Source organism: Sander lucioperca, chromosome 12 (genome assembly GCF_008315115.2).
Source record: "Sander lucioperca isolate FBNREF2018 chromosome 12, SLUC_FBN_1.2, whole genome shotgun sequence".
Taxonomy (NCBI): Eukaryota; Metazoa; Chordata; class Actinopteri; order Perciformes; family Percidae; genus Sander; species Sander lucioperca.
The window spans coordinates 5,957,637-5,982,286 of NC_050184.1; the positions used below are offsets into that span (position 1 = coordinate 5,957,637).

Below are 24,650 nucleotides of genomic sequence, written 5' to 3' on the forward strand. Positions count from 1 at the left end.
ACTGCACACTATCACATCTGGAAAACATCTTTCTAAGCAGGAATGAATGTCTTTATCACTCACATTGTATTATTGGCACTTGTCAGCTCAGCTAGTATTCGCAAAAAGCCAACATTTGACAGCTTTTCTCACTGCAGAATGTGCAGCTCCGTGGGAGGGATGCACTCCAACAATTCCACTTAGATTTTACAGCTCAGTTCAGTAAGATTTATCCGCATATTTACATTGTTGGGCGAGTCACTCCATTTTCTTTTGTCTGTAAGAAGAGCAACTTAAAGCAGTCTGCTGCTGCGTGTGAGCCAGGTCATAACGAGAGCACCTTACATTTAACCCAACAGGATTCATCAGTGGCCTTGTTCTTCCAAAAATAATGAGGTAGACAGTAAGGGCTACCCCAGGCTGCATGTAGAGAGATGATCTCTCTGAACCGGCGGTTTTTTATGCTAAAATGACAGGCTAATGCCTATTCTTGATGTGTGTCAGTGCTTTTAGTTAACTAGCTTTAATTCATAGAAAGATTTAATGGGTTTGATTGTCAAGCTGAGTCGAGGCTGAGTGAGATGCTTGTGCTCGGATGGGGGGAGTGTAATTGTTTTTGCTGGCGGTGATTCTGGAACGGATGACTGCACAATCCAGATATGTAAACCAGAAGAAACTGAAAGGCAATATGCTGATACCTTGTCAGTTTCCTCTTGATCAGCCTTGCTTTTGAGATGGAATTCCTAAGCTCTGCCCAAACAGCCTTTGGATTCAGCTAAGCAGTAATGGTTGCTTTTACAAACCTGTGTCTGCTCAATTAAGCATTTCAAACATGTAAATCATATGTGAAAAATGGAGATCTTTAGGAAATCATTAACTGTGACGGTGCACCATAAAACAAAGAGAAGGAGAGTTAAAGACAACATATGCTCAAAGGGTTTGATTCTGCTTATTGGAGCATGACACTTATTTAGTGCAGCAGAGAATCTCAATGCGTTCATGGTAGACAATGATGCTGTGTCTTGCCAATGCCCTGCCAGTCATCTGTTCTCCAGAGGCATTCGCAATATTCATTTAATGTTGTTTTTTTTTTTTTTTTTTTTTTTTTGCATTCATCCAAACCTCCACATTTCTTGTTTGCTCGAGCCTGGTGTCATTTTCTCGGAATCAGGTTGCTTGTTTGCCTGCACAAGACAGCTTGTAATGTTTATCAGGCTGTAGCAGAGAAGACTTCCAACTCTTATGTTTCATAAATAACAAAGCTGCTCAGCCCTGCGCCAGTAAAGGAGGAAGGTTGCTATGATAAAGAGAGCTGACTCTATTGGCCTGATACAGATCAACTTAAGACCCACCAGGAAGCAGTCCAGTTTGCAAACACACAGTTTTTGGGGTTAGTGGTTGAGTCAGCGTCGGGGCAAGACTGGACATCTGTCTCCTAGTGATCTATAACGCCCACAATCCCTCCCACAGACTGTCGGCTTTGGCAGTCAAGCAGTACACCGGTTGCTGTAGTACACCCAGCCACCCACAACAGTGGCTTATCTCGCTAGCATAACAAACACCGACCTAACAAAGAGGATAGAAAGCAATAGGACACACAGCAGCAGAAGACCTAAGACTGCCGTGCCATTCTCACTCCACTTCAAAATGGAGGCCTTTGTTCTGAGATTGTTGGAGAGGACATTATAGCAAGGTAGCAGCACATCTTTTTATCGTCAAACACACTCACTCCTACTCACTCAGTCTGCTGTTGGTGAAGGAGATCCTCTGCCTGATAGGGCTTCAGAGAAAGGTATTCCTCTGGGACTGTTGTTGAGGGATTTCTACAGTCCTGCCATACGCTGATTAAAGGAACACTTTTAGATAATCCTTTTATAAATAGGGTCTTTATTGTGGCAGTGTTAGAGTAAGGTGAGGTGTGAGGGGCAGAAAAAAGCCCCAGATTTAGATTTTTGAATGGTTATCACCTTGGCATGATCAGCAACTCGGCTAAGATAAATATTTAATGACAGGATGGCAGAAATAGAGCCGTTACTGACTGCTGGTGAGAAATGGAGCTTCTATTTAGAGCCCATAGTGTTCCATAAAGTCATGGCATTGGTAGACAGCCCAAGGTTATTAGTGTGGTATTAGAGTAGTGTGTGTTTGTGGCATGTCTGTGGGTTGCTGAGAAGTTCTCACTCTTTGGTTGCTGCAGTGATTTGAAGAAGAGAAATGCACAAATGTTATTGAGCATTCACTCATGAATCCTTGATGGATTACACTTGTGTGTGTGTGTGTGTGTGTGTGTATATGTGCGTTAGTGCGTGTATGTGTGTGAGAAAGAGTGCTAATGCGCGACAGCGATGCTATTCAGGCGCATTTCACTGGAGCTATTTCCACAAGCGAAACAGATGTATGTTTTGCCCTTTACTACCTTAGTTTTGCTCGGTTTCATTTTACATGCTCCTTGCCCTCTGGGTTCTTGTTTGATGTCATTCGTGTCATGCAAAATTGATTGCGAAGGCTTGCATTAATGCTTGCTGCAATGAAGTTATCACAGTGTAAAGACAGATTTCTCTACATTGATTCTCCTAACCTTACACTTTCACACTTGAGTGAATAGAACCTTTAAATTGATGTCAGCCTTGCTTTCAGACTTTGACAGGGATTATGAAGTGAAGCCTGTATTAGGACTTGAATGTTGCCACACAGCTCATTTAAACACTGATCTTGGCTCCGCTTGTTTCATCCTATTGACTCATTACATGCTAGCTATGGCAAAAGCAATTACTTTCAGCTTTCAAGTACCTTGCTTTTGGTCACACTGCAGCTTTTATTTATTTCACTGGAACTCCCAAGGCCTTGTGGCTTCGAATCAGTCCAGTGAATGCCGTGCACTAACATCTTGCCTCTTTGTGTAGGAAATAGGTGGGTAAACAAAGCAGAGTCCTTGAAGCACTTCCCATCCCTGCTATTGGATTACCAGCTGCCTTTCTGGGTTTCATCTGCACAGATGAGTGCCAAGATCAATGGAGCTCTTAGTGCAAAGCTAATTCGATCAGGACTGGCTTTGCTCCTACTGATCAGAGATTTTCTTTTTTTTTTTTTTTTTTTACGTACACAAAAACTTAATTAAGTCAAGCCCATGTCCAATAGCCCATATTTTCAGCCCCTCCATATCCCATAGACATCAATTAGGAGGCATTTAATATTCATTATTGAATTGTTGAGTTAGCCTGCTGAGAAGAGGTGTGGAGATGGAAGTAGAGAACTGCTTTGTAAAGTGATCCGGCCAGTTTTGCTGAGTGTAGCAGGAATGCTGCCTTTTCTCCAGCAGAGCAACTGGCATCATAAATAAGCTAAGAGCATGTTTTTAGAGGGATGAGGTGTCTCCTGCTTTGACGGGGAGCAGAGTGAAAAGGGTTGAAGGGTATATTGACCCTCTTGTTCTGGAAAGCGGAAAGCAGGCTCTTCAGTGCCCCTTGTTCCTCATTAATTATTGTTTGATGCTAATAAAGGTTGGGGGGATGGGGCATGTTATGAAACATAATTATTCATTGCAGCATTTCCCCTCGACAAGCCTTGTTCCCCCTCCCCTTGGTGCTTAGTGAAGAAGCTGCCAGGGCTGTCAGTTGAGTACAGCAGGCAAAGATGTCCCCTCAGCCTTTTAAGGAGGGGACAGGAGGGAGCAGGGTGAAGGGCGCCATTTGCCCCGAACGATATATGAGGAGAGACAGCAATATATGTAAGGAGCTGCTGAAAGAAAGATAGAAGGTCAAAGCACATTACACTCCAGCCATTTATTGGCTGAGCACATAGTCTGACCTGGACTGCAAATATAGTTGCTCAGCAGCAGCAGCAGCTTTTTTTTGTTTATATATGTTGTGTGCTTGTAAGTGTGCGTGTCAATGGCCTACACATTTTAGATTGACACGTGTGTATACACTTAGATGAATGCTGTACTGTAGTGAGTATGCTTTCAGTGGCTTTTTATAAGCTTGCAGATGCAGTGGGAAGCTATTTTAACAAGGCTCCACAAAGCTGTCCTCCTAGATTTCCACTAAGCAACTGCGATGTCAGAAGCACTAGAGGCTGCTTTTCTATGCATGAGCCCAGCATATGGTGTGTTTAAACACAATGCAAGCATGGGATTAGTTAACAATTGTCTTATAACGTTGCGTTAATTCAGTGCAGTATTAATGGTTACTCCAGCACTATTTCTTCTCTTGTTGGTATTAGTACTAAATACTAAGAAAGCAAATAATTTAGGAGATATTCTCTCTATTCTAAAAGAGTCTGTTATTGGCACAGGCAGTCCTAAATTGTGTTTTCATCGTCATTAATGGCCCAGTGATGAGAGGAGAAGTCGGTGAGACTGCCATGGTCAAAGCCTAACATTAACATTCCAAGAATATCTGAGGCTTATTCACAGCAACTCAGCCACACACAGCCAGCTGCATTCACCTTCAGTTTAAATAAGACAACAGGCCTTTAGTCCGCCTGAGCTATGTTGTGTCGGGCGGTATTTTTAATGTGCCATTGTTGTTGCACAGTGAAGGATGCAATGTGTAATCCAATATATTGCAGTTGCTAGGTGTTTGTTTGGAAAGATGAAAAATATGCAGCTTGTGTTTGCTTGAGGCATAGCGCGCTATCAGTCAGGGATCAAGTCTCCATTTCACACATGAACAGGCAGAGTTAATCTGTGGATCACTACAGTACACTGTGTAATATCCAGCCCCTATTCTCATATTTTCCCAAAAGCCCATTGTTCCAGCACCCTGCTGCTAATGTTTTTGGAAAATAGTTACCCTTTGTAGCTGGTATGTATTTTTAGGTTAAGACCTAAGCTTTCACTTGTGGTCCAGGTAGTAAACCATGTCTGACTCCTTCAAACTCTTTAACATTAATATTAACAACACAGCCCCGTCTGTGGCTTTAACGTGGCTAGCTGCATGGAAGCCTTACAGAGTCATGATTCATAATATTGTTCTCTCCCCTTTTACCTAGGATCACTGGCCTGCACGACTGAGATGGCTGAACGCTACACTGAATTTTCCGCTCCTAGTCACCTTCCCTGCTGACTGCATTCTAAGCCGTCTTTTTCCTTAAACAAACACATCTCCAACCGGAGAACGTATTTACAGTTCTTTTCACATTCACTTGTGAGTTATAGCTCTGGTTGCGAGAATGCTTAAATTAGCATGGAGGGTAACAGACAAAGGAGGCTGTTATGCGTAGAATCCTTTTGTTATATTTATTTTGTAACTGCAGTCAATCGTGATGGTTGGTTGGGTGGTTAGAGAAGAGGCGTTTGCATATGAAATAATAGCCCTTCCTAATTAGAGGTAATACCATCCTTTGGTATCTAGAGGTGGAGGTGTTTTTTGGCTCGGATCATTATAAGACATTGAATAGAGGCATTGACACCACCACCCCCCCCCCAGACCATCTGCTGAAGGATAGAGCAGAGTTTGTCACCACATAGCTAAATAATTTAGGTGAAATAAACGTTTTGTGTACTGACCTAATGGCTTTGTTTTTGGTAGCTGTGTCTTGGAGACACCCCTCTGTGCCCCTGTCAGCCTGTGCTGTCAGTCTAAAACCTCAGAGCTGTCTTATCTGTCGTTGCTCTAATCAATTTATGCTAGTTTTTCCTCTGCGTTGGCACATCACTCTGTGTGGCATAGTGATTAGAGTAGCTGGAGGATGTAGGGCAGCCATATGAATACATTTCCTCCTCACCCACGCTCATTTAGACTACCAGTTGGAGTTGAACTGACGGATAGGATCGTTAAGCTGATAGGCAGATCTCGGAGGAAGAGTGGGGATGTTTGATTGCAGAATATCAGTGCAAGTGATGCATGATTGAGTGCTCAAATATTAAAATCTCAAGAGTCCTTTCATTCTAACAGATGACAAAATGTTTTTTTCCATTCCAGTAAATCTTTTTTCAACATATGTCTGATTGAGGAAATGTTGTGTAACTCACATCCTCCTCCCCCTGCTACAGCTCTGCTTCATTTTATAATGATACATGTTTGAAGATACATATATGATACAGATATGTTTTAGTGCAAGTGAGGCTTGAATGCTCCCAGTGTGTATTTATAACTCTTCTGACCCCAGCTTTACCTTTGGGTAAATTTCCATTACAACAGCGTAATTCACCAAAAAATGGAATTGTCAGTGCCTCTCCAGAGGTGAAAGACACTAGAAATCCTTTCATATTAGGCATTTTATTCACACTGCAAAAACAGCGGCCCACAGATCTACAGGGGAAACTCTATTATGAGTCACATTTATGATAGCGCTTTCTGCCACCACATACCTCACATTCTCCTGCTTCTCTTATCAATGACACATTGGCAGAGGTCCTTTACTGGCCTGCTCATGATTACATTTCTCAAGAGTGCCTCATTGAGAGGAAAGGGGAAGGGTGACAATGGACAACCCTGCCATTTCCCTCAGGAGCCATTTCTAAACATGATGCCTGGTGAAGCAGTCAGAGCTGCTGAAATGGCCTTCAGCTTCGCTCCAGCCAGACAAACGTGGCAGACTGAGGGACTGTGTCTGGTCTTGAAGTGCTGGTATTAGGCTGCGGAATGAAGGCCTGCTCACAGACCCTGTAGATAATGGACATCTTGGGTTGTGGCGCGCGCACACCGATTTTGTAAATTGTCTTAATGTTTTTAGACAGTGATAGTTTATTGTTGCACACAGTGTCATTGTGCATGAGAATCTGTTTTTGTGCAGCAGTGCTTTGGCTTTTACCATGGGAGTCTCTAGGCAGGTTTAAATGTTGATGTTGGAAAGCCCCAAAGCTATCTTTTCTCGAGCATGGCTTTTACCTACTAAACTAACCCCGGATGCAGGCTAAAAATAGAGCCTCTGTGAGTACAGCTTTAGCAGAGGGGAAAAAATGTGGTTACTCATCAGTGAATTGAAAAACAAGTGGAGCAGACAAGTGTCTTTGCCCTGCCAATGCGAACTAAAACAGACAAGGCCTCCGAGAATAAAGCAAGCCATGATTGCACCAGGTAAGACAAAGCAGGCAGCGTGCAGAGACCACAGAGAATCCCTTATGAAGTGGCCTACACCTTGCCTCCAGCTGAGCCTTTCATTGTGCTGTTGTTTCTAGGGGGCTTGGAAGGCAGCTTAGATTAGATTGCACTGAGTAATGGATTGGAGCTGACTAAAACCTTCTGCAGCCCAACATCACCACAGCAAGGATCCGTGCACTGCTGAGGATCTGGCTGGTTTATTCGGATCAATTTGAGTTGCCCTCATTGTTAATGAGCCTGTGTATATTCATGCTAACATTGTTCTCCTCTAATCTGTATTCATGCAAGTATTTCATTCAATCCCTTTGCAAAGCCGGCCCTAAATCCTTGCCAATCACATTTTGCTACTTCATAATTCTCCAATTGAATATGCCATTTATGACTTTTCTCTCTCCTAAAACTGAGTGGCTCACGGTGCTTGTTATATTGTTGTTAGATTCTATTTTGCATTTAAATGTAGACATTTCTAGTTTCTTTATCATTTATTCTTTAAGATGCTGTATGAATAAATGTCTAGCTTTTGCAAATTTATAATCCAAGATAATCAATTACTAAAATTTGAAAAAAGAGAAAACTCTACAGCTGTTTAAGTACTCAAGCAAAGCGTGATCATTTGGATGTTTATCCTTAGACAGGTTTTGATTAAAACTACAGAGATGAGCATGGATTTGGGTAAATGTGGGAGTGATTGGAATGAATAAAACATGGCTTTTTAAAAGGCTGTTTTGGAGAGAGAGCGAAAAAAAAGAGAAGAAGCTGTGTTTAGTAACAGAAACCTGCTGTGTGGCCATTGTGGGGGATGATGTGTTAATCGAGCCACAAACTGTGTGGTTTTTCAGCCAGAGGTCTCATTTAAACAGCCTCAGAAAAGAGAAATGTATTTGAGCTGGGCCCCGCTGGCTGCAAGCCCTTGACTCAATTGCAGTAATGTAAATGGTGGATTTGATGATATTGGCTGGGACCCCCTCAAACCCCTCTCCAGCCACTGCCCCCTCCTTCTATTTTCCATTAAGACAGCTGGTATCTTTCAAAGGGTCCTGGCCCAGTGATTGATGTGTAATAGCTCCAAGCCTCACCTGCCCCCGTCATAGCGTTATTCATCGGCCAGGCAGCCAGCACTGCTTTCTACTAAGCACTTTGTTTCCCGGGTTGTGGGTGGAGAGCCTTTCCCCTCGCTTTCTCTCTCTGTCTTACTTTCTCTTTCTCCTCCCTGTCAGCCATCAATACATTATGACTTGTTATTGCCACAGTGTTACTACTTCGCTTCACACTGATTCACTCCTTTTTACTCACTCAATTTGTTAAACTTCAAATTGCTCTTTTTTTCTGCATCAAACTGCAGCTATTGATGTGCAACAAATTCACCATAGACATTTAAACATATTGTAAATTGACTAGTAAAAGTTAATAAACAATTAAGAGGCATGTCTGTATGAGGAATTTTTAAATCGATGCAGATATGTTAAAGTCAGAAAGGTAATTGGAGATACAGAAATTGGAACGAGGCAGTTGTGTAAAGTGTATCCAGATGCAAACTAATAGCAACTAGATTGTAAAGATACTTACAGAGCCTTATAGCAGCCCACAACATCAAAGGAGAATGGGCCAGCCCTCCATTTGCAACAGTTCAGGGTCCTTGTTGCTCTCAGTGGAAGAGGCTTATGTTACTGATTAGAGGAGAAGAGAGGTGCTTAGCTCATACACAGATTCTGGCAGCTCCCAGGATTAGAGCTGTGCTATCAAATGGTACCTTCATCAATGTTTTCATGTTTCTCACACCTCCAAGACATGCTGCTGGATATTGACACAGGAGGGGGCACAGTATGTATTTTGGCACACCAACGGAGGTGTGTATCCATTGTGTGTGTGTGTGTGTGTGTGTGTGTGTGAGACCCTACACGCAGATGCACCTTTAAACTCTCCTGAGCCCATGCATCCTGTGTGTGCGCACTAATGTGTTCTTGTGTGTATATGCTGGCAGCCCAGTGGTCGCCTTGGTAACTCATCATTAGGTGATTAATGGGGCTGTGACGAGGCTGCGGTTTAATCAGGCCCGGTGTTTGTGTTGAAGCCGACGACAAGAGCAGCTGCCCTGTCAGTTGGTGTCTGCTCACGAGATGACAGCACCCGCTGCTGAGGAGCGCCGTTGTCAAACGCACTTCATTGTGTGTGCGTGTATCTGTGTGTGTATGTGCCTGCCAAAATCCTTCCTTCCACCTTCCTCTTTCCTTTTACACTTCACATTCTTTCTAGCTCTCCAAATAAATGCACATCTACTTGCAGACTTGCTGTATATTTTTTACTCGAAGCTGGGTCTGTTTTACCTGGCTCAATCTCTAGCCCTTCTCCTTTTTCACTCCCTCTCCCACCCTGCTATTACCACCATGGTAACACGGGTGCTGATTGCCTGGTCTTATCCCTCTGGGGGCTGTAATAACTATTTCTAGTTAATTTGTTGCGGTGGGGGTGGAGGGGTAAACACTGGCAGTAAATGAGAAGCCTCCTTTGTAGGTGCAGTGTGTAGGGGGAGTGTAGTGCAGACAGCATACTGCTTCAGCGTTGCCCACTTCACTGTTTATGGAGGATTTCATTATGGCATGAGAAAGTGGTAGCTGTGTTTCTTTTTCGTGAATGACGATAGCTGAAAATGGCAGTGGACTGAGCATGGCGAATGATTGGCTCAGCTTCTCTCCCCTCCCTTACCCAGTAGATTGCTGTGTTCTTCCCTCCAGAGCTGTCATTTCACATTAACACAGTGGTGACTGTCAGCCAGGGCTGTGACTTTGGGTGGGGTGCAGTCCAGTAAGCCAGCGCGCGCGCGCACACACACACACACACACACACACACACACACACACACACACACACACACACACACACACACACACACACAAACGCGCACACACGCGCACACGTAAAATTGAGCCTGGTGTCATCACAGATGGTCAAACGACAAGCGGAGTCTTGTGCTGAACAGCCCCTCGACACATTATCTCTGAGGAATTATATTGGCTGCCAGCCTCATCCTCAATGCAGCACTACCTCTTTATGCTTATTCAGTTACGACTTCTGTCACTTTTTTACCCCTAAATAACTCTTTTTTTACTGCCTCTTTGAAAGAATGGAAATATGTTTGAGCAGGAAGCTACAAGGTTCTGTTCTTTGATAAAGCTACTCAGTGCTCTCCAGAGTATACATGGTTGTGGAGGGGAGTGCCAACCATTACTGTGATGTTAAGAGTCAGCACAGCTGCCTGATCTCTAGGAACTAGGAGAAACTGTATTTCTCACCCATAAAAGATCTCCTCCAGCACAAAACAACCTTTTTTCATTTTGAAAATGTGACTTATTTACTGTAAGAATAATGGTTATTGACATATAGTTATGCTAATAGTCCTTCTTCTCTTGTCCACAGCTTTTCTGAAACACTGGGGTTGTTGGTGTGGCCAAATTTTCCCTGGATTTGACTGGTAAATTCAGAAGACTGAAGCCCAGGCTCACAGTCTACCTTTCACGGAGGCCCAGCCGTGAGAGGACTGAGGAAGGCACGTGGCGGATCATGACGGCCGACAAAGAGAAGGAGAGGGAGAAAGAGCGGGACAGAGACAAGGACCGGGACAAGAGAGAGGCTGGTAAGTCCCGCCGGCAGGACGGGGACCGGGGTGACCGTGAGAGTGAGAGCTCAAGGCCCCGACGCAGCTGCACGCTGGAGGGCGGGGCCAAAAACTATGCAGAGAGCGATCACAGCGAGGATGAGGACAACGAAAATGGCAGCACAGGTGGAGGGAGCGGCACGGCCGAGGATGGGGGAAAGAAGGGCAAGAAGAAGACGCCTAAGAAGAAGTCACGCTATGAGCGCACAGAGAACGGAGAAATCACGTCCTTCATCACAGAAGACGATGTTGTTTACAGACCCGGAGGTAAGTCCTAGTAATAGCTAATCTAATTGTGTCAGCAGGTGGATGTCACTTACCTGCCTGGTCACCAACTGCAGTAAACACAAGTCAATCTCCATTAATCAATTTACCAGATTACTGGTAATCATGAGCCCATCTTCTGAACATCACAACAAACAGTCATCTCTGTTGCAATAAGCTGCTGAGGGATTGCAGATTCTTCAGAGTAGCAGCTCTGTAATAGCAGAAGTACTCCCTCAGGCTAGAGGCCAATGCATCATACAATCAATTCCAAGTTGACCCACTCTGTGCTTTGTCTTGGCCTAAGTCAATAAAGCAAAGTGGTGCTTCACTAGATGATGTGATAGTGACGACAGCCATAATAATGAGTTCATCCCAACACCATCCAACTCACTGAAAGTATGCTATCTCCTCTGGGGCCAAAAGGTACTCTAGTTTTCTGGAGAAATGTTTGAGCTGTGGTACAGCATCTTTATTACATCTGATGCATGAGGCTAAAAAGAGAACCCACCTTTTCTGCAGCTGTAAACATGGCCTCTCTTTCACCTACTGTTTAGAAATTGGTTGTATGAGAGGGGGGAATGTCAACTCTCACTGTCGGAAATAAGCCAGGATGGCTTGTCGTGTGTGTAGCCTGCTCTACTTTGACTGCTCAGTGTTGTCTGCCTTGCAACTAAATCATTGCAGCCGTGTCTTTTCGTTTATCTAGCAGCTAGCAAAAGGTCAAGTAGTGGGGGGTTGGCCCACATTGCTTGGGTACTTAATAGGAAGACGTAGGAAATTTCAGCCAGTGTGTTAGGTTATTTTCTTCTCCAACTACCTACCCATACACATTCACACAAACACTCAGCCCTCTTTTTTTCTTTTCAACTACTAAAGAGACAACTTTAAGTAGGAGCAGTGAAACAGCCAGACCTCCCCACCCTACACTTTTCCATCAAGCTGCGTAATCTTGTTGGCTAAATTATCTCTGCACTGGTATCAGTGGAGGTCCTCAAGCAAGCAGTCACACTGAACCCAAGTCTTGTTGTTGCTCACTCTTTATTGCTGTCTTTTTAACTCTCTGCAGCGGACTCCATTGAAGCATTTTTTGCGCTGCATTTCATATTTAATAGAGAGAGCACCGGCGCTTTGTCTCATAGTTAACCATGCTGAGAGGGGGGAGTAGAGAGGGGTGGGGGAAGCAGTCAGTCACATCAATGAAACATTCAAAAGGCATATAAACAAAGTCGACCGTCTCAATGGATTAGCCCTGCCGAATATTTATATTTCCCCATCCGAGCGCACAGCACAGCCAGTCTCTGGTTGATAGGGAATATTTATGTTGCCTGTCTTCTCCTTCAATTAGTTTGACAGATCTAGAACAGGCCCGAGTGTCACAACCTGCTCCCACCACATAGACTGGAGCTGTTAGATGGGTTTAGATTAGGGATGAGCCAGGATAGGGTGCTGGGTGGCCCCAGCACCAGTGCACTAGTTTGTGATTTACCTCCTATTGTCAACGTAGAAGATCCTCCACCTCAGCAACTGACCTCCTGATGTCTCCTCAGCTCATTGTTCAAGTGATAAACCCTGTGAGTACACAGTGCGTGTTTTCTTCCTCTTGCTTGGTCATTGGTAGCAGCCTTCTTGCAATCAGATTTGATGTGTGCGGCTTAGGCAGGCACAAAGCCTGCAATGGATTATGCTTTACTAAATGTTAAATCCCTTTATAGCCGTCTAGTGACACACAATATGCAAAACTAACCACCCCTGGAGAGGGATTTGCACCGCCCCAGACATAGGGAGAGGGAAGAAATCGGTGATGGAAAGCCGTGCAGCAACGCAGAAAGAAATTGTGAACGAAAATACTGTTTTGATTGCTTTTGTCACGGGGAGCTTTAGAAACATACAGGCCCATGTTATCACATAAGAAATAACAGGTAAGCTAGTATTGAAACTGTCTGCAAACTCCCAATCTCCAGCCACCTTCCAATCTCTCTGCTCAGCCTTTCTATCCCTTGAAGATGGGTTCAGGCGGCTTAGTGCACATCGATTGGATGGGGAAGGGTGGAAGGAGAAGTGCAATCGACCAATAGGTGGGCCTGCAGCTAACTGTAGCGGTGCTGCTGTTTTGAAAAGGATGGAGGGGTGTGTCTGTGGTGGTGGCCAGGGGACTCTGTCCCAGGCCATTGGTATGGTTGGATGCTGGAGTGAACAGCCTGATGCAGTGCAAACAGACATCCAAATTGATCTGTGCCCTGTGGCTGAGTTCTCACCACTTCCACAGGCCTGGCCAGACACCTCCAGAGCCTATACTCTACACCCCCACCCCAGATTATAGATCCTCTCTCTAGAGATTATACACACTGCCATGGGGGGATCAATATGAGACACGCTAGGAGCACAGAGCCACACAAAATACTTGTCAGTACACACACATACACAGTACCCTAAACCAGTATTTCTGCACACTCACAAGTGTAATGTAACACATAACATGCACACACTAACACGTATACAAAGCATGTTTTTAACAGCCATAGACACGGTTCCTATCTCTGACAAGCACACTCCTGCAACACACACAGGCTCAGTCATGTGTACACACACACACACACACACACACACACACACACACACACACACACTACTATCCACATTGCTCATCCCTTCTCTCCACTGCAGCAGGACTCTGCTTGGCGCTGCAGGCGGCTGGCTGACGTAGCATGTCTCCTTCCTTCCTAACTGACTGGCTGGCCTCTCTGTCTAAAATGGCGAGAGCTAATGGAAACCACCTGCCCCCCTCCACTCCTTCTGCCCTTCTACCTCAGTTTATGCCACACAACATGGCTGCCACAGTCAACCCACTTTTCAGGAAGGAGTTACAGGACGATTCTTTTTAGAAAGTGATAGGTGTGTGTAGTTAGAGCAGTGAATAATACAGAGAGGTTGTAAGCTAGTCTGAGAAAAAAACACCTTGTGTCTATGAGTGTTGGGGGAGTTGTTGATGTGGACAGCTGGCATTTCTTGCCGCAGCCACCACAGAACCCTGGGGAGTTTGTATGTGTGTGTCACTGTATGTGTCTTGTGCACACACAGTAAACTGTGCAGCAGGATTATGTCTGACACACACACACACACACACACACACACACACACACACACACACACACACACACACACACACACACACACACACACACACACACACACACCATCCCCCCTTCCTTTCTTCAAATTCAGGGCTGACTGTTGGCAGAGTCACACAAACCTGCCATGTCTTTTATGTTTAAGAGAGATTCTATTTTTTTTTCTTGGATATATGGCAGTTGTAATTGACTTCATGTTGTATATAATGTATATTGTTATTACTGCTAATGATGCACAATATCTTTTATCGTTGCAAATGCTGACATTTATTATAACCACGTCAGGTATTGACAGGTGTGGCAGATTCACATTAGAACACAGTTTCATAGTCACTTCAGTTATACATTTTAAACTTAATAATACAAGTGAATTTTTGCACAGTAGAATTTCACTAACGCTCTTAGCTGACTAACTGACTTCCTTGCAGTTCCTCTAATACACCAAACCTTTAGATATTGTTACATTCTGTCATTTGGACTTAGAATGTAAGTTACCTACCAGTAGGTAGTTACCTACCCTACCATACAATTCCATCATCTATCTAAATTTGCATTAGGGCTGAAACGATTTCTCGAGTAACTTGAATAATTCGATTACTAAAAAACCTTGATGCAAAATGATTTGCCTCAAAGCTTTGTTTAATCAATGTTACCAACGTTGTATCGCTCACGGTGTTTCCGCACGGATGATTATTACTGTCGCACACCGGGTTGACGCTGGCGACAACGACAGAAAGTGTCCAAAGTTTGGAATCTGTTCAAACGTGATTAAAACGAAAACTCTGTACCGTGTGTCTACTGCAAAATCAAACTAACTTACCACAAGAATAGCATGACGTCAATGCTTCAGCATCTGAACAGAAAACATTGAGTCTAACTTAATCATCCATTCCACGAAGCGGACCCGACAAAAGTAAATCACAGAGACGTATGGACGATAAAATTACACCAAACACAACTACCAAAAACAAAGACAAGAAAATACGTAGTGGTGACCACAATTTGATCTAAAGAGCCGACTTGTTGGCTATCCCTTCAGAAAAACAGCTGACTGCGCACCATTTTCTCTCACTCGCTCTCTTCACGGAGAAACATCAGATCAACGATCTACTAGCATAAGTGTAACAGAGCTGTGTAGCATTGTAATCAAATATATAAATGAAAATAGGTTAAGTATAACTTATATATACTTATATACAGATCAGTCTCAGGTTGAAACTTGTAGTTCTGAAAGTTAAGTTGCGCAACTTAAGGAAATGTTTATGTATGTTTAATGTATGCCTTAGTTTGAGGTTGTTATTGCATTCCAGAAAATGTTTTCTTCAAAAACAATGTAATATGGCACTTAAATGCACTTAATATGTTTAGTTTTTTGAGAGATGATATTGTAAGTAATGTAGGCAATAAAAAAGTGCCTTTTATCAAATGGATATTATAATAATAATAATATTATTAATATTATTATTATACTTCATAGGAACACAACACGTGAATTCTGTTTTCAGTACGGATCCTCTTGAGAAGCCAATATAATGTGGGTTAGTATGTGTTGGATCAGTTATTGTAGAGAGCCAAGACATCGTAGGCTAGAGCTTATTTAACATAGCACATCACATGCACAATTAAGGCTAGCTGTCGATCAGTTTGCTGTTACCAGTTAAGCTAACACAAGGGACCAGCCCTTTGATTCATCTCAGTGTGAATCTGTAGCCTGTCGCTAACTGAACAGATCTATTTTTAAAAAACCCTCTCAGCTCTCCCATCTCTCCCCACGCTGGAGACTCTGGGAAAAGGGCTTTTTAGTGAAATCCAACCACCTGCCGACTGCTAAATGAGAAAGCGTGGGCTAGCCGAGAGGGATGGGAGGGGATGTTGTCAAAGAGCCTCTGTTCTCCCCTAGGAGCTCAGTCAGCTGTAGGCCTGCCCTATTGTAGAGAGCTGATGGTATCGGTTGCCAGGTATTTCCCACTGCTTTTCCAGTGAGAAGAATGGGGGAGTTGTTGGGCTTGTGGATGAGGAGAGAGGAAGGAAAATTGGGGGAAGAAGAAAAGTGTCCATGTGCCTCCAGGCCTTCACTGCCTGTTACGCAACCCCACTGGGACGGCCCAGCAGGAAGTGGCACAAGGCCGCCTTGGTCATCAGCTGGTCTTGCTTGCAGAGGCTGCAGTCGGGGCTGGATCAGTAATGACACCAGTCTCCCTTTTTCTCCAAGCTCTCTGTCTCTCTTGGCCCTCTCGGCCCCTCACCCCCCTGTGTTCCATTATTGCATTCCTTGTGCTATTTAATTTTAGGATCAGTACACTCATGTGGGTTGCTTTGCTATAGCTGTACTCTGCTGTGTGTCCGTGCATTTGTGCATGTGTGCTCTGCCACTTTGAGCCAAGCACCACTTTTAACAATGCAGGTGCTTCCTGCCTCATTGCTAACACTTACCACCTGCAAGCACGACTTAAACAAACATTTCTCTTGATTTAACAAGCCTGCCTTGTATCCTAAAATATGCTCATATTCTTGCGGTGTTTAGCTGCTCTCATTCCACAGCACCAATCCCCCGCCCCCCATCACTGTTTACAAACCATTGGCACACATGATTGTTCACAATGTGGCTTTTCCATTGTTAGCGGCTCGTAAAAGAACGTCAAGCTGATATTATCTAAGAACGCCCCCTCTCCTCTGCTGAAATGCTGCAGCAAATTAAACAGCATCTTATTTGCTTGATACAGAGAGCATAGGACACAGCTCTTTTGCTAAGACTAGGTGTGTTTTAGATTAGACATGCTTGGCAGCCATAAGAGAATGGCTGGCTGAACAATGAGCTACAGCTGAGAAAATTGCTGTGTGTGTGTATGTCATGAGGTTATAACAATGAATACTCCGTTGCTTGAACTCAGCAGTGACAATGTAATTGGAGAAACAGTGACCGGCAGGATCAGGTTTCAGTGAAGTGCTCGGGTCTGAGGAACTGCGCTCAGAAGCTTCATGATTATCTCCCCGTGCCAAAGTATTGAACTTTCTCTATCTGTCTGGGTGGTGTGGCGGTCGACAGTGGATTGTAGGGTGGAGGCAAGTAGAAGAAGTTAAAGGGGTGATAGAATGATTATATAGGGTATTTCACACTGTTCCTTAAGGTCTCCTAATAGGGTATGTAACATTGGTTGGGCTGAAAATTGCTCGAATGCTAATTTTATGGGTCCTTAACTACCCTGTGAATATGGCCCTATTTGTAACAAGAGCTTTTCTTCCAAATATGGTATGCTCATGAATATTTAGATGAGCTGCACGCTGATTGGTTTGAGCGAACCACATACACATCCATTGGAGACGAGACAGCAGGTCTCATATTTCAGACACTGCGAAGTTATACATTGTTTGTCTGCTATTTCGTTATTAAATTCACTTCTGAGACTTTTTTATGCGAGAAATCAACTATATAAAGCTGAAATATGGGCCGTTTTATGAAAATTGATGGCTAATTGCAAATTTGGTAAGACGTGTCGGACTTTAGGAGCTCCACACAGTCTCACGAGAAAACGGCAACCTCCATACCCAGTGAAAGTCACCGTTTCTCGGTTACTGGACTACCGGGGCTCGGCGGAGCTGGCTGGCTGCCGGCATAATTAGAGTATATTTACAGTTTGAATTTCATCACGCCACTTATATAACATCTACCCCAAGGTCTTATAAAGCTAACAATGGTGTCCGATTTCAATTTAATGCATTTTTGTGAACATTAGGGGTTTCGTTAGCTGCGACTGTCCCTCCAATCCTATGGGTAAAGATCGCGGCTAGCTGCAGGCCCTGGAGCTCCATCAGGGCCTCGGCATTTTGTAGTCCAGTAACCGAGGAACGGTGACTTTGCGCGGGTATGGAGCGCTGTGGGCTTCCCTTCGTGACGGAGATCCAGCTAGCTCACAATGAGCCTGGGTCTATGAGGTAGGACACGCCGGGCGGCGAGGCAGCACCGGCCACTGTCACGTAGCCTGCTGAGCTCCTGCTGAACTGCGACACACAGTCGGACAAAATTTGCAATTAGCCATACATTTTTGTAAAACGGCCCATATTTGACCTCTACATAGTTGATTTCTCGCATAAAAAAGTCTCAGAAGTGAATTTAGTAATTAAATAGCGGACCTCTGGAGATCTGCATGACCTAGCTAGATTCAGAAGACTAAGCTGACCTCAGGTCAGTGGTGTAACCTATGCAAATGTTGGGGCGTGACAGAGACTAGGAGTTGGGATGCTTACGTCAACTTTTAGCTTTGTTCAGATTAGCCCGTTTTCAGCGGCAGTTTCAAAATGTGAGATTTGCATAGTAAAGGGGTATCAATGGGATTTTGAGCTTCTATGTATGTCCTATTTACCCACCGAACTGTCGTTACTCAACTATGACAAGGTAAAATCGGTTTTGCATTCTATCACCCCTTTAAATTTAACGGCTGCGGAGGGAGTCAGAGCATTCTACTACAAAGGCCCTGCTGTGGTTCTCCCTCCTACAGCGAAGGCTCCATCCATCCAACGAGCACACACTTCAACCCTTGGAAAAACTGCCCTTCCCCCCACATAGACCCCCACCACAGCTAAACCTTTCCTCCCTCCCCTTTCCACTTCTCCACTTGAGCGAGGAGACCCACTTCCAAATGCACAAAATGGCAGGAATGTTTAACAAGCCAGGCAGACCCTGGAGGAACCGTGTGGCCCGCTTCAACAAGCCCCCTCACCCCACCCAACCTCCCTGAGCTCCGTTGCCTCCTTTTCGTTCAAACAGCTAGGTCTGAAGCATTAACTGGGTTTTAATTTTCACATTCATTGAGAATCATGTTATAGCTGCTCTCAGAAAAATGCCCTTGAGGTAGTCGATTTTTAGTGCCCAGGATGAATTCAAAATGTGCTTCTGACGTTCGAAGAATAGACCGTCTGTGAATGAGTAAGCTAGATCCCTGTCTCATTTTTTTCCCACCACCTATCTTTTTCACTCTCGCTGTCTGTTCTTTATGCCTGTTGGTGTGCTCTGGGGTGTAGACACGGAGATCTGGCCCCTCTAAATGAATGTGCCGACGAGGTGAAGGCACACTAAACCCTAATTCCCCCGATTTGACTCCTCCGAAACATGTCATCTCATTCAGATTAGTCTCTTTTGTTCTCAGCCCTCCCCCCACTCCCTCCATCTTGCTCGCTTTTTCTCCACCCGCTTCTCTCTGCCTCTCTCAACACACACACACACACACACACACACACACACACACACACACACACACACACACGCACACGCACACAAACTGTGTTGCTCACAGATCACACAATAGCACTGATGGATATTTTCATTCATGTTATCTTGTAAATGACTTCCAGGGATGGTGTAGAGGAGGAAGAAATGGAGGGAGCCGGGAAAAGCGAGAAGAGGGCAGTAGTGAGAGAGATATATATAATGCGTCACTCAGAGCCAGCAAGGGCGATAAACCCTCCTCCCCTTAGAACAGCTCATTCAGCCCACAGCAGATAACAAGCCCACCCTGGGGTTACAAACAAACACACGCACACACAGAGCCTCTCAAATAACAAAGCCCATGATGTCACAGACATACTCGTACACACCAGCCCCTCTACAAATAGTATCTTGTGTGTCAGAGCCATTTAATATCTTTGCCACCCCTCTTTTCCTCTGCAAGCGGTAAGATAAACCACAGCCAGATCGATAACTCTGTTGACGCAAACAAATAAATAACAGATGATGGCACTGTCAGTCGCTGAAAAAAAAGCTAGCCGCTCATCTTTTGTTAGGGAAAGTGTGGCTTAGTTCTTCTGCAAGGAACAGCTCAGCATGTGTTTTGGTGAAATTAGAACCAGTTTGTGTTGTCAGTGCAAGTCTTACATATAGTGGCTTTTTTATTTTTATCAAAGCTTACAGAGCTGCAAGATATTGCCCGTCTTGAAGGCCTTGTGTGTGCATTAATGTAAGCAAGAGTGCTACGCTCCGTTGCTCCAAACGGCAGGCAAAACCTTGGGAGCAGTTAAATAGCTTGTTGCATTGTTTCCATCTGAATAGAAGGTCCGTTTTTAGTGTTTAATGTATTTTTCAATCAAATAAGTGTCAGTGGCTTTAGTGAGAACGGTGTTTTTACACGTTAATATTTAAACCAATTTTATTTTTTTATTAGCTGATCACACTCTTACACTGGTTTTGTGTTTCAGCTAAAATCAAAAGGTGAATGGTAGACTATTATGCTAATTTGACTTTTGTGGATTTAAATCTCTTTTTCTATAATAATTCTAACCCTTGGCTGTTTCTGGAAAGTACTGTGCCAGGCTTAGCTGTAACCATTAGCCACGTCTCCCGCCTCCTCCTTTTCTTCTCCACAGCAATGGCTGTGTGTTTTTGTCCTCTGCAGTGTGAATGTTTTTGTTAAGGAGATGAGAGTTCACGACCTGACCATACCACCAGTCACATTCAATTTACCACCACAGCCTGCTAGGGCCACCTCCACACACACACACACACACACACACACACACACACACACACACACACACACACACACACACACACACACACACACAATGTGACGGGGTGGTTTTTATGACGGTTATGTCATTTGGCAACATTTTAAAACGAGAGGACAGAAGGGGAATTTCTTTTTGTTTCACCGCTAAGCTAAACCAAAGTGAACTGGACATATATAGGTGCAATGACAGACGTTGTCATTTTTGTAGGAACGTGTTACAGTGATGACTCGGTGGTGGAATGGGGTTAAAGTCAGTATTACTCACTGGTGTATAAATGGAGTGGAACAATAACATAATTCCCCTTGGACGTAATGTTTGCTTTGGAAAGGCAACCTTGTAGCACTCCAAAAGTCCTTAATCCTATTACTCGCATTCCAATTGAATTTGACTCAAGGAGAAAAATGTCTTTTCAGCAGAGGTAACAGCACCCAACATAATATATTACTCAGTCTGTCTGCATAAAAACATGAAAGCTTTAGGAAGTGTGAACATCTTCTTTCAAACTCACTTTCTCTTCTTCTTTTTTCTCACTTGCAGATTGTGTGTACATTGAAAGCCGGCGGCCCAACACTCCCTACTTCATTTGTAGCATTCAGGATTTCAAGCTGGTGAGTACATTTTCCTGTCCGTCCTGTTTTATGTCCCTGTGTCCTCACACTGGCCTGGGGTTCAGCACTAATCTGCCCACCCATCGCGTGTCGCAAGCTGTAAAACAAACCACTGTTGTTCCTGGAGAGCAAAAATGTCAGTGTGCGCCATAATTAGGAAATATAGGTGCAGAGTTGTTTTTTTTTTTTTTTACACTGTGGTGGTCTGATGAGAACTGAATACAAATCACATTAAAATACGATTTATAATCCGTTTGTATCCTGAGGTTTGTTTTTGAAGGGTCATGTGGTAAAATAGGGAAAAATAAAAATCAGGCTTGAATATTAACCACCTTTGCGATCCACTGGCAGTGTAATAATGCTTGTAATGGAAATAAAGATGTTTGTCGATGCACTTAATTGATTTAATGAAGGAGGCTGTCACCAGTTTTCAATTGATTTTTTTTTTTTTTACAACCTAATGTGGCCAAATTGCCTCTTTGCTGAATAAAGAAAGAAATTAGTTTTTAATTTGCTTCTGAGAATGGCTGAGTCAGTCAGTTTAGTGAAGTGGCGCTTGTTTTCTCTGCAATAGGACACCTAAAATGTATCTCACACACACACACACACACACACACACACACACACAAATTGATTTTCCCACACTGCATGTTCTATGTTTCCTAAAGGGGAAGTTGCATTTGTCCTCTCCTGACAGATTTGTCTTTGTTCATGTTGATGAAAAAGGATGTAACCTTATGGTTTAAGAAATGCGATTAGATAGTTTGCTCCACTGTAGTTGACTCTATTGACACACTGAACAGCTTTAGAATTCATGAATGTCTCACAGCTTCCTGCAAGCCATTCAGATTATCCTTTTTTTTTTTTTTTTATAAATATATAATCTTGTATAAAGTGCTGTATTATCAAACTGGGTGTGTTGTGAGTGGTTGGTAAACTAAAAAAGCCTTATACAAATGCAGTTCATTTGCAATTTTACATTAGGGCTGCACGATTTGGAGAAAAAGGTCATATTGCAATTGCGATTTAATAATATCATGAGTTTAAAACTAAACGAAACAAAGTTAAACGAGCAAAAGAAGAAATATATAAACTAGGGCTGCAACTAACGATTATTTTCATAGTCGATTAATCTGTCGATTATTTTCTCGATTAATCGATTAGTTGTTTGATCTATAAAAATGTCAAAACATGGTGAAAAATGTGGATCAGTGTTTCCCAAAGCCTAAGAGGACGTCCTCAAACGTCTTGTTTTGTCCAAAACTCAAAGATATTCAGTTTACTTTCACAAAGGAGAGAAGAAACTAGAAGATATTCACATTTAACAAACTGGAATCAGAGAAATCTTAATTTTTTTAATAAAAAAAAAAAAACGATTAATCAATTATCAAAATAGTTGGCGATTAATTTAATAGTTGACAACTAATCGATTAATCGATTCATCGTTGCACCTCTAATATAAACAAAAATGTGCAATTCTTTTTCAGAAACCTGAATATTTTAGAAAATGAAATAACAAAATACAAATTCTTATTAAATTAATACATTTTGTATGACCTTATAAACGATGACATTCAAGGTGGGTGTAATATAATAACTAGTGATTAAGTTACAAAATATAATTTGTACAACCTCTTCTTAAGGTCTGCATGCTCTGAACCCCTCTCACGTGACCTTAGGCGACACGCGCTACTGCCTCAACAGACTGACTGGCCACTGGTCATCTTTTGTGAACGTTGATACGACAGAAGCGCTTAATACATCCATGGGGTAGCGTAATTCAGAGGGCAGATTCAACGTAGATTCCACACAGAACCATAAATCATTGGTGAGAGCGAGAACGGCAGGTACTGATGAGTGACGTCAGTGTCTAAGCGGTGAAGCGAGGAGAGCGCCGTTGAGCGGTGTCGGAGTTAGCATAGCGGCTGTGTGAGGAAAAAGAGACAGCAAAGACAATGTAAAGTGAGTTAACAGAGAACACCAAGCTTCTTAAGACACGGTGGCTTCATCTGTTAATACTGTTGGTAAAGTGAAGGGTGTTACAACGTGGAGACAGTGTCACGCACACAGCACACCTATTTGTTTACTCAAATCACACAATTTTTGCAGTTATGTAATCGCACGGAGTGACATCGCGATTGAGATTGGATTAATCGTGCAGCCTTATTTTACATGTTGAATAATGGTTGGCTACATGTGGGATTTTTCTCAAAGGTCAGTGCAACCAAACAAGTGTTTCTTTTGGCTGAGGAAATTTGCTGGTCAAAGTTCACCAAATTGTAACTGCCTTAACTGGAGAAAGGAAAACATTTTGGTGCAGGTTTGCAGTAATGTGCCTGATCTTTAATGTGCAATGACTACTAGAATATGTAATTGATGGGTCTATGTTGCCAAATAAAGCAGCATCTAACCCTGCTGGGGCGAGCATTGCCTGTCTTTTCACAGATTGGTTGTCTAAGCAGAGTGCAGAGGGCTCGGTGAGGGGCAGGCCAGACCCCAGGGGGCCAAAGTAATGGCTGCTAACAGCCAGGGTGATGATGGGAGGTCAGCTCAGGCCACACACACCACTTTATAAAAAAGGTAGACTAGTGTGCGTGTGTGTATAAGTATATGTGTGTGCATGTATATGCATTTGAGGTAGGTGTGTTTGGCACTTTGGTTTTATGTTTGAATACTTTTGTGTGTAAAGGGCGGTTGTTGTGTGTAGAAGGGGTTTTAAGGTGAGCTGGGGGCCTTGCAGAGGGGAGGACAGCCAGGCCCCACAGCAGCAGGGCTTTAATCGGATTGCTGCTAGAGAGTGCTGAGGACGGCAGGAACCCCTCCTTGTGCACATGCATGTGCATACACACACTCTCACAAAAACCTGCACACTTGCACCTTGATTAAGAGCGCCAGAAGAGGTCTGGGCAGACAGAGGTAATTGTCCTGGGAGGGAGAGAGAATACTGGCTCCATTAGCTGACCTCTCTCTCTCTCTCTCTCTCTCTCTCTCTCTCTCTCTCTCTCTCTCTCTCTCTCTCTCTCTCTCTCTCTCTCTCTCTCTCGGTGTCTCTCGCTCTCTGTTGCTCCCTCCCCCCCATCTATCTGTAATTAATGAACAGCCATCTGCATGCCTGTATGTGTTTGAGCAGACTGTACCCTTGTCCCCCTATGTTAAAACAACAAGCCCCGCTGGCTCTCTAAACAAGTACAGCGTTTTTCAATGAGCTCACTTTGTCGCTGGTCTACAAATCACAAATGATTGTTACTATGACTATTCTAGCTACATTGAAAACTCATAATCTCTATTTACAAGACTAGCACAAAATCCTCTTTTAGGATGATAGCTGATTTAGGTTGTAATTGCGCATGTTGGTATAAAGTACCATTTAGCTGACCAACCTAAAATCTACCCCATCATCCTGCTCTCAAAACTGGGGCACAGAGAAAAAAAAAAATGTCCATCCGCTCCTCCTGCTCTTTAGTGGGAC

At 43.5% G+C, this 24,650-nt stretch overlaps 1 protein-coding gene across 5 annotated transcripts in view; it reads left to right on the top strand.

The window, feature by feature from the left end:
- rerea (arginine-glutamic acid dipeptide (RE) repeats a) overlaps positions 1-24,650 on the top strand; it is a 133,665-nt gene that overhangs the window by 40,823 nt on the left and 68,192 nt on the right. For all 5 annotated transcript variants that reach the window (XM_036008509.1, XM_036008510.1, XM_036008511.1 and 2 more), the window contains 2 exons: positions 10,440-10,944; positions 21,111-21,181. In XM_036008509.1, the coding sequence (XP_035864402.1) occupies positions 10,584-10,944; positions 21,111-21,181 (432 nt within the window). In that variant the 5' untranslated portion in view covers positions 10,440-10,583. The remainder of the gene's footprint in view (positions 1-10,439; positions 10,945-21,110; positions 21,182-24,650) is intronic.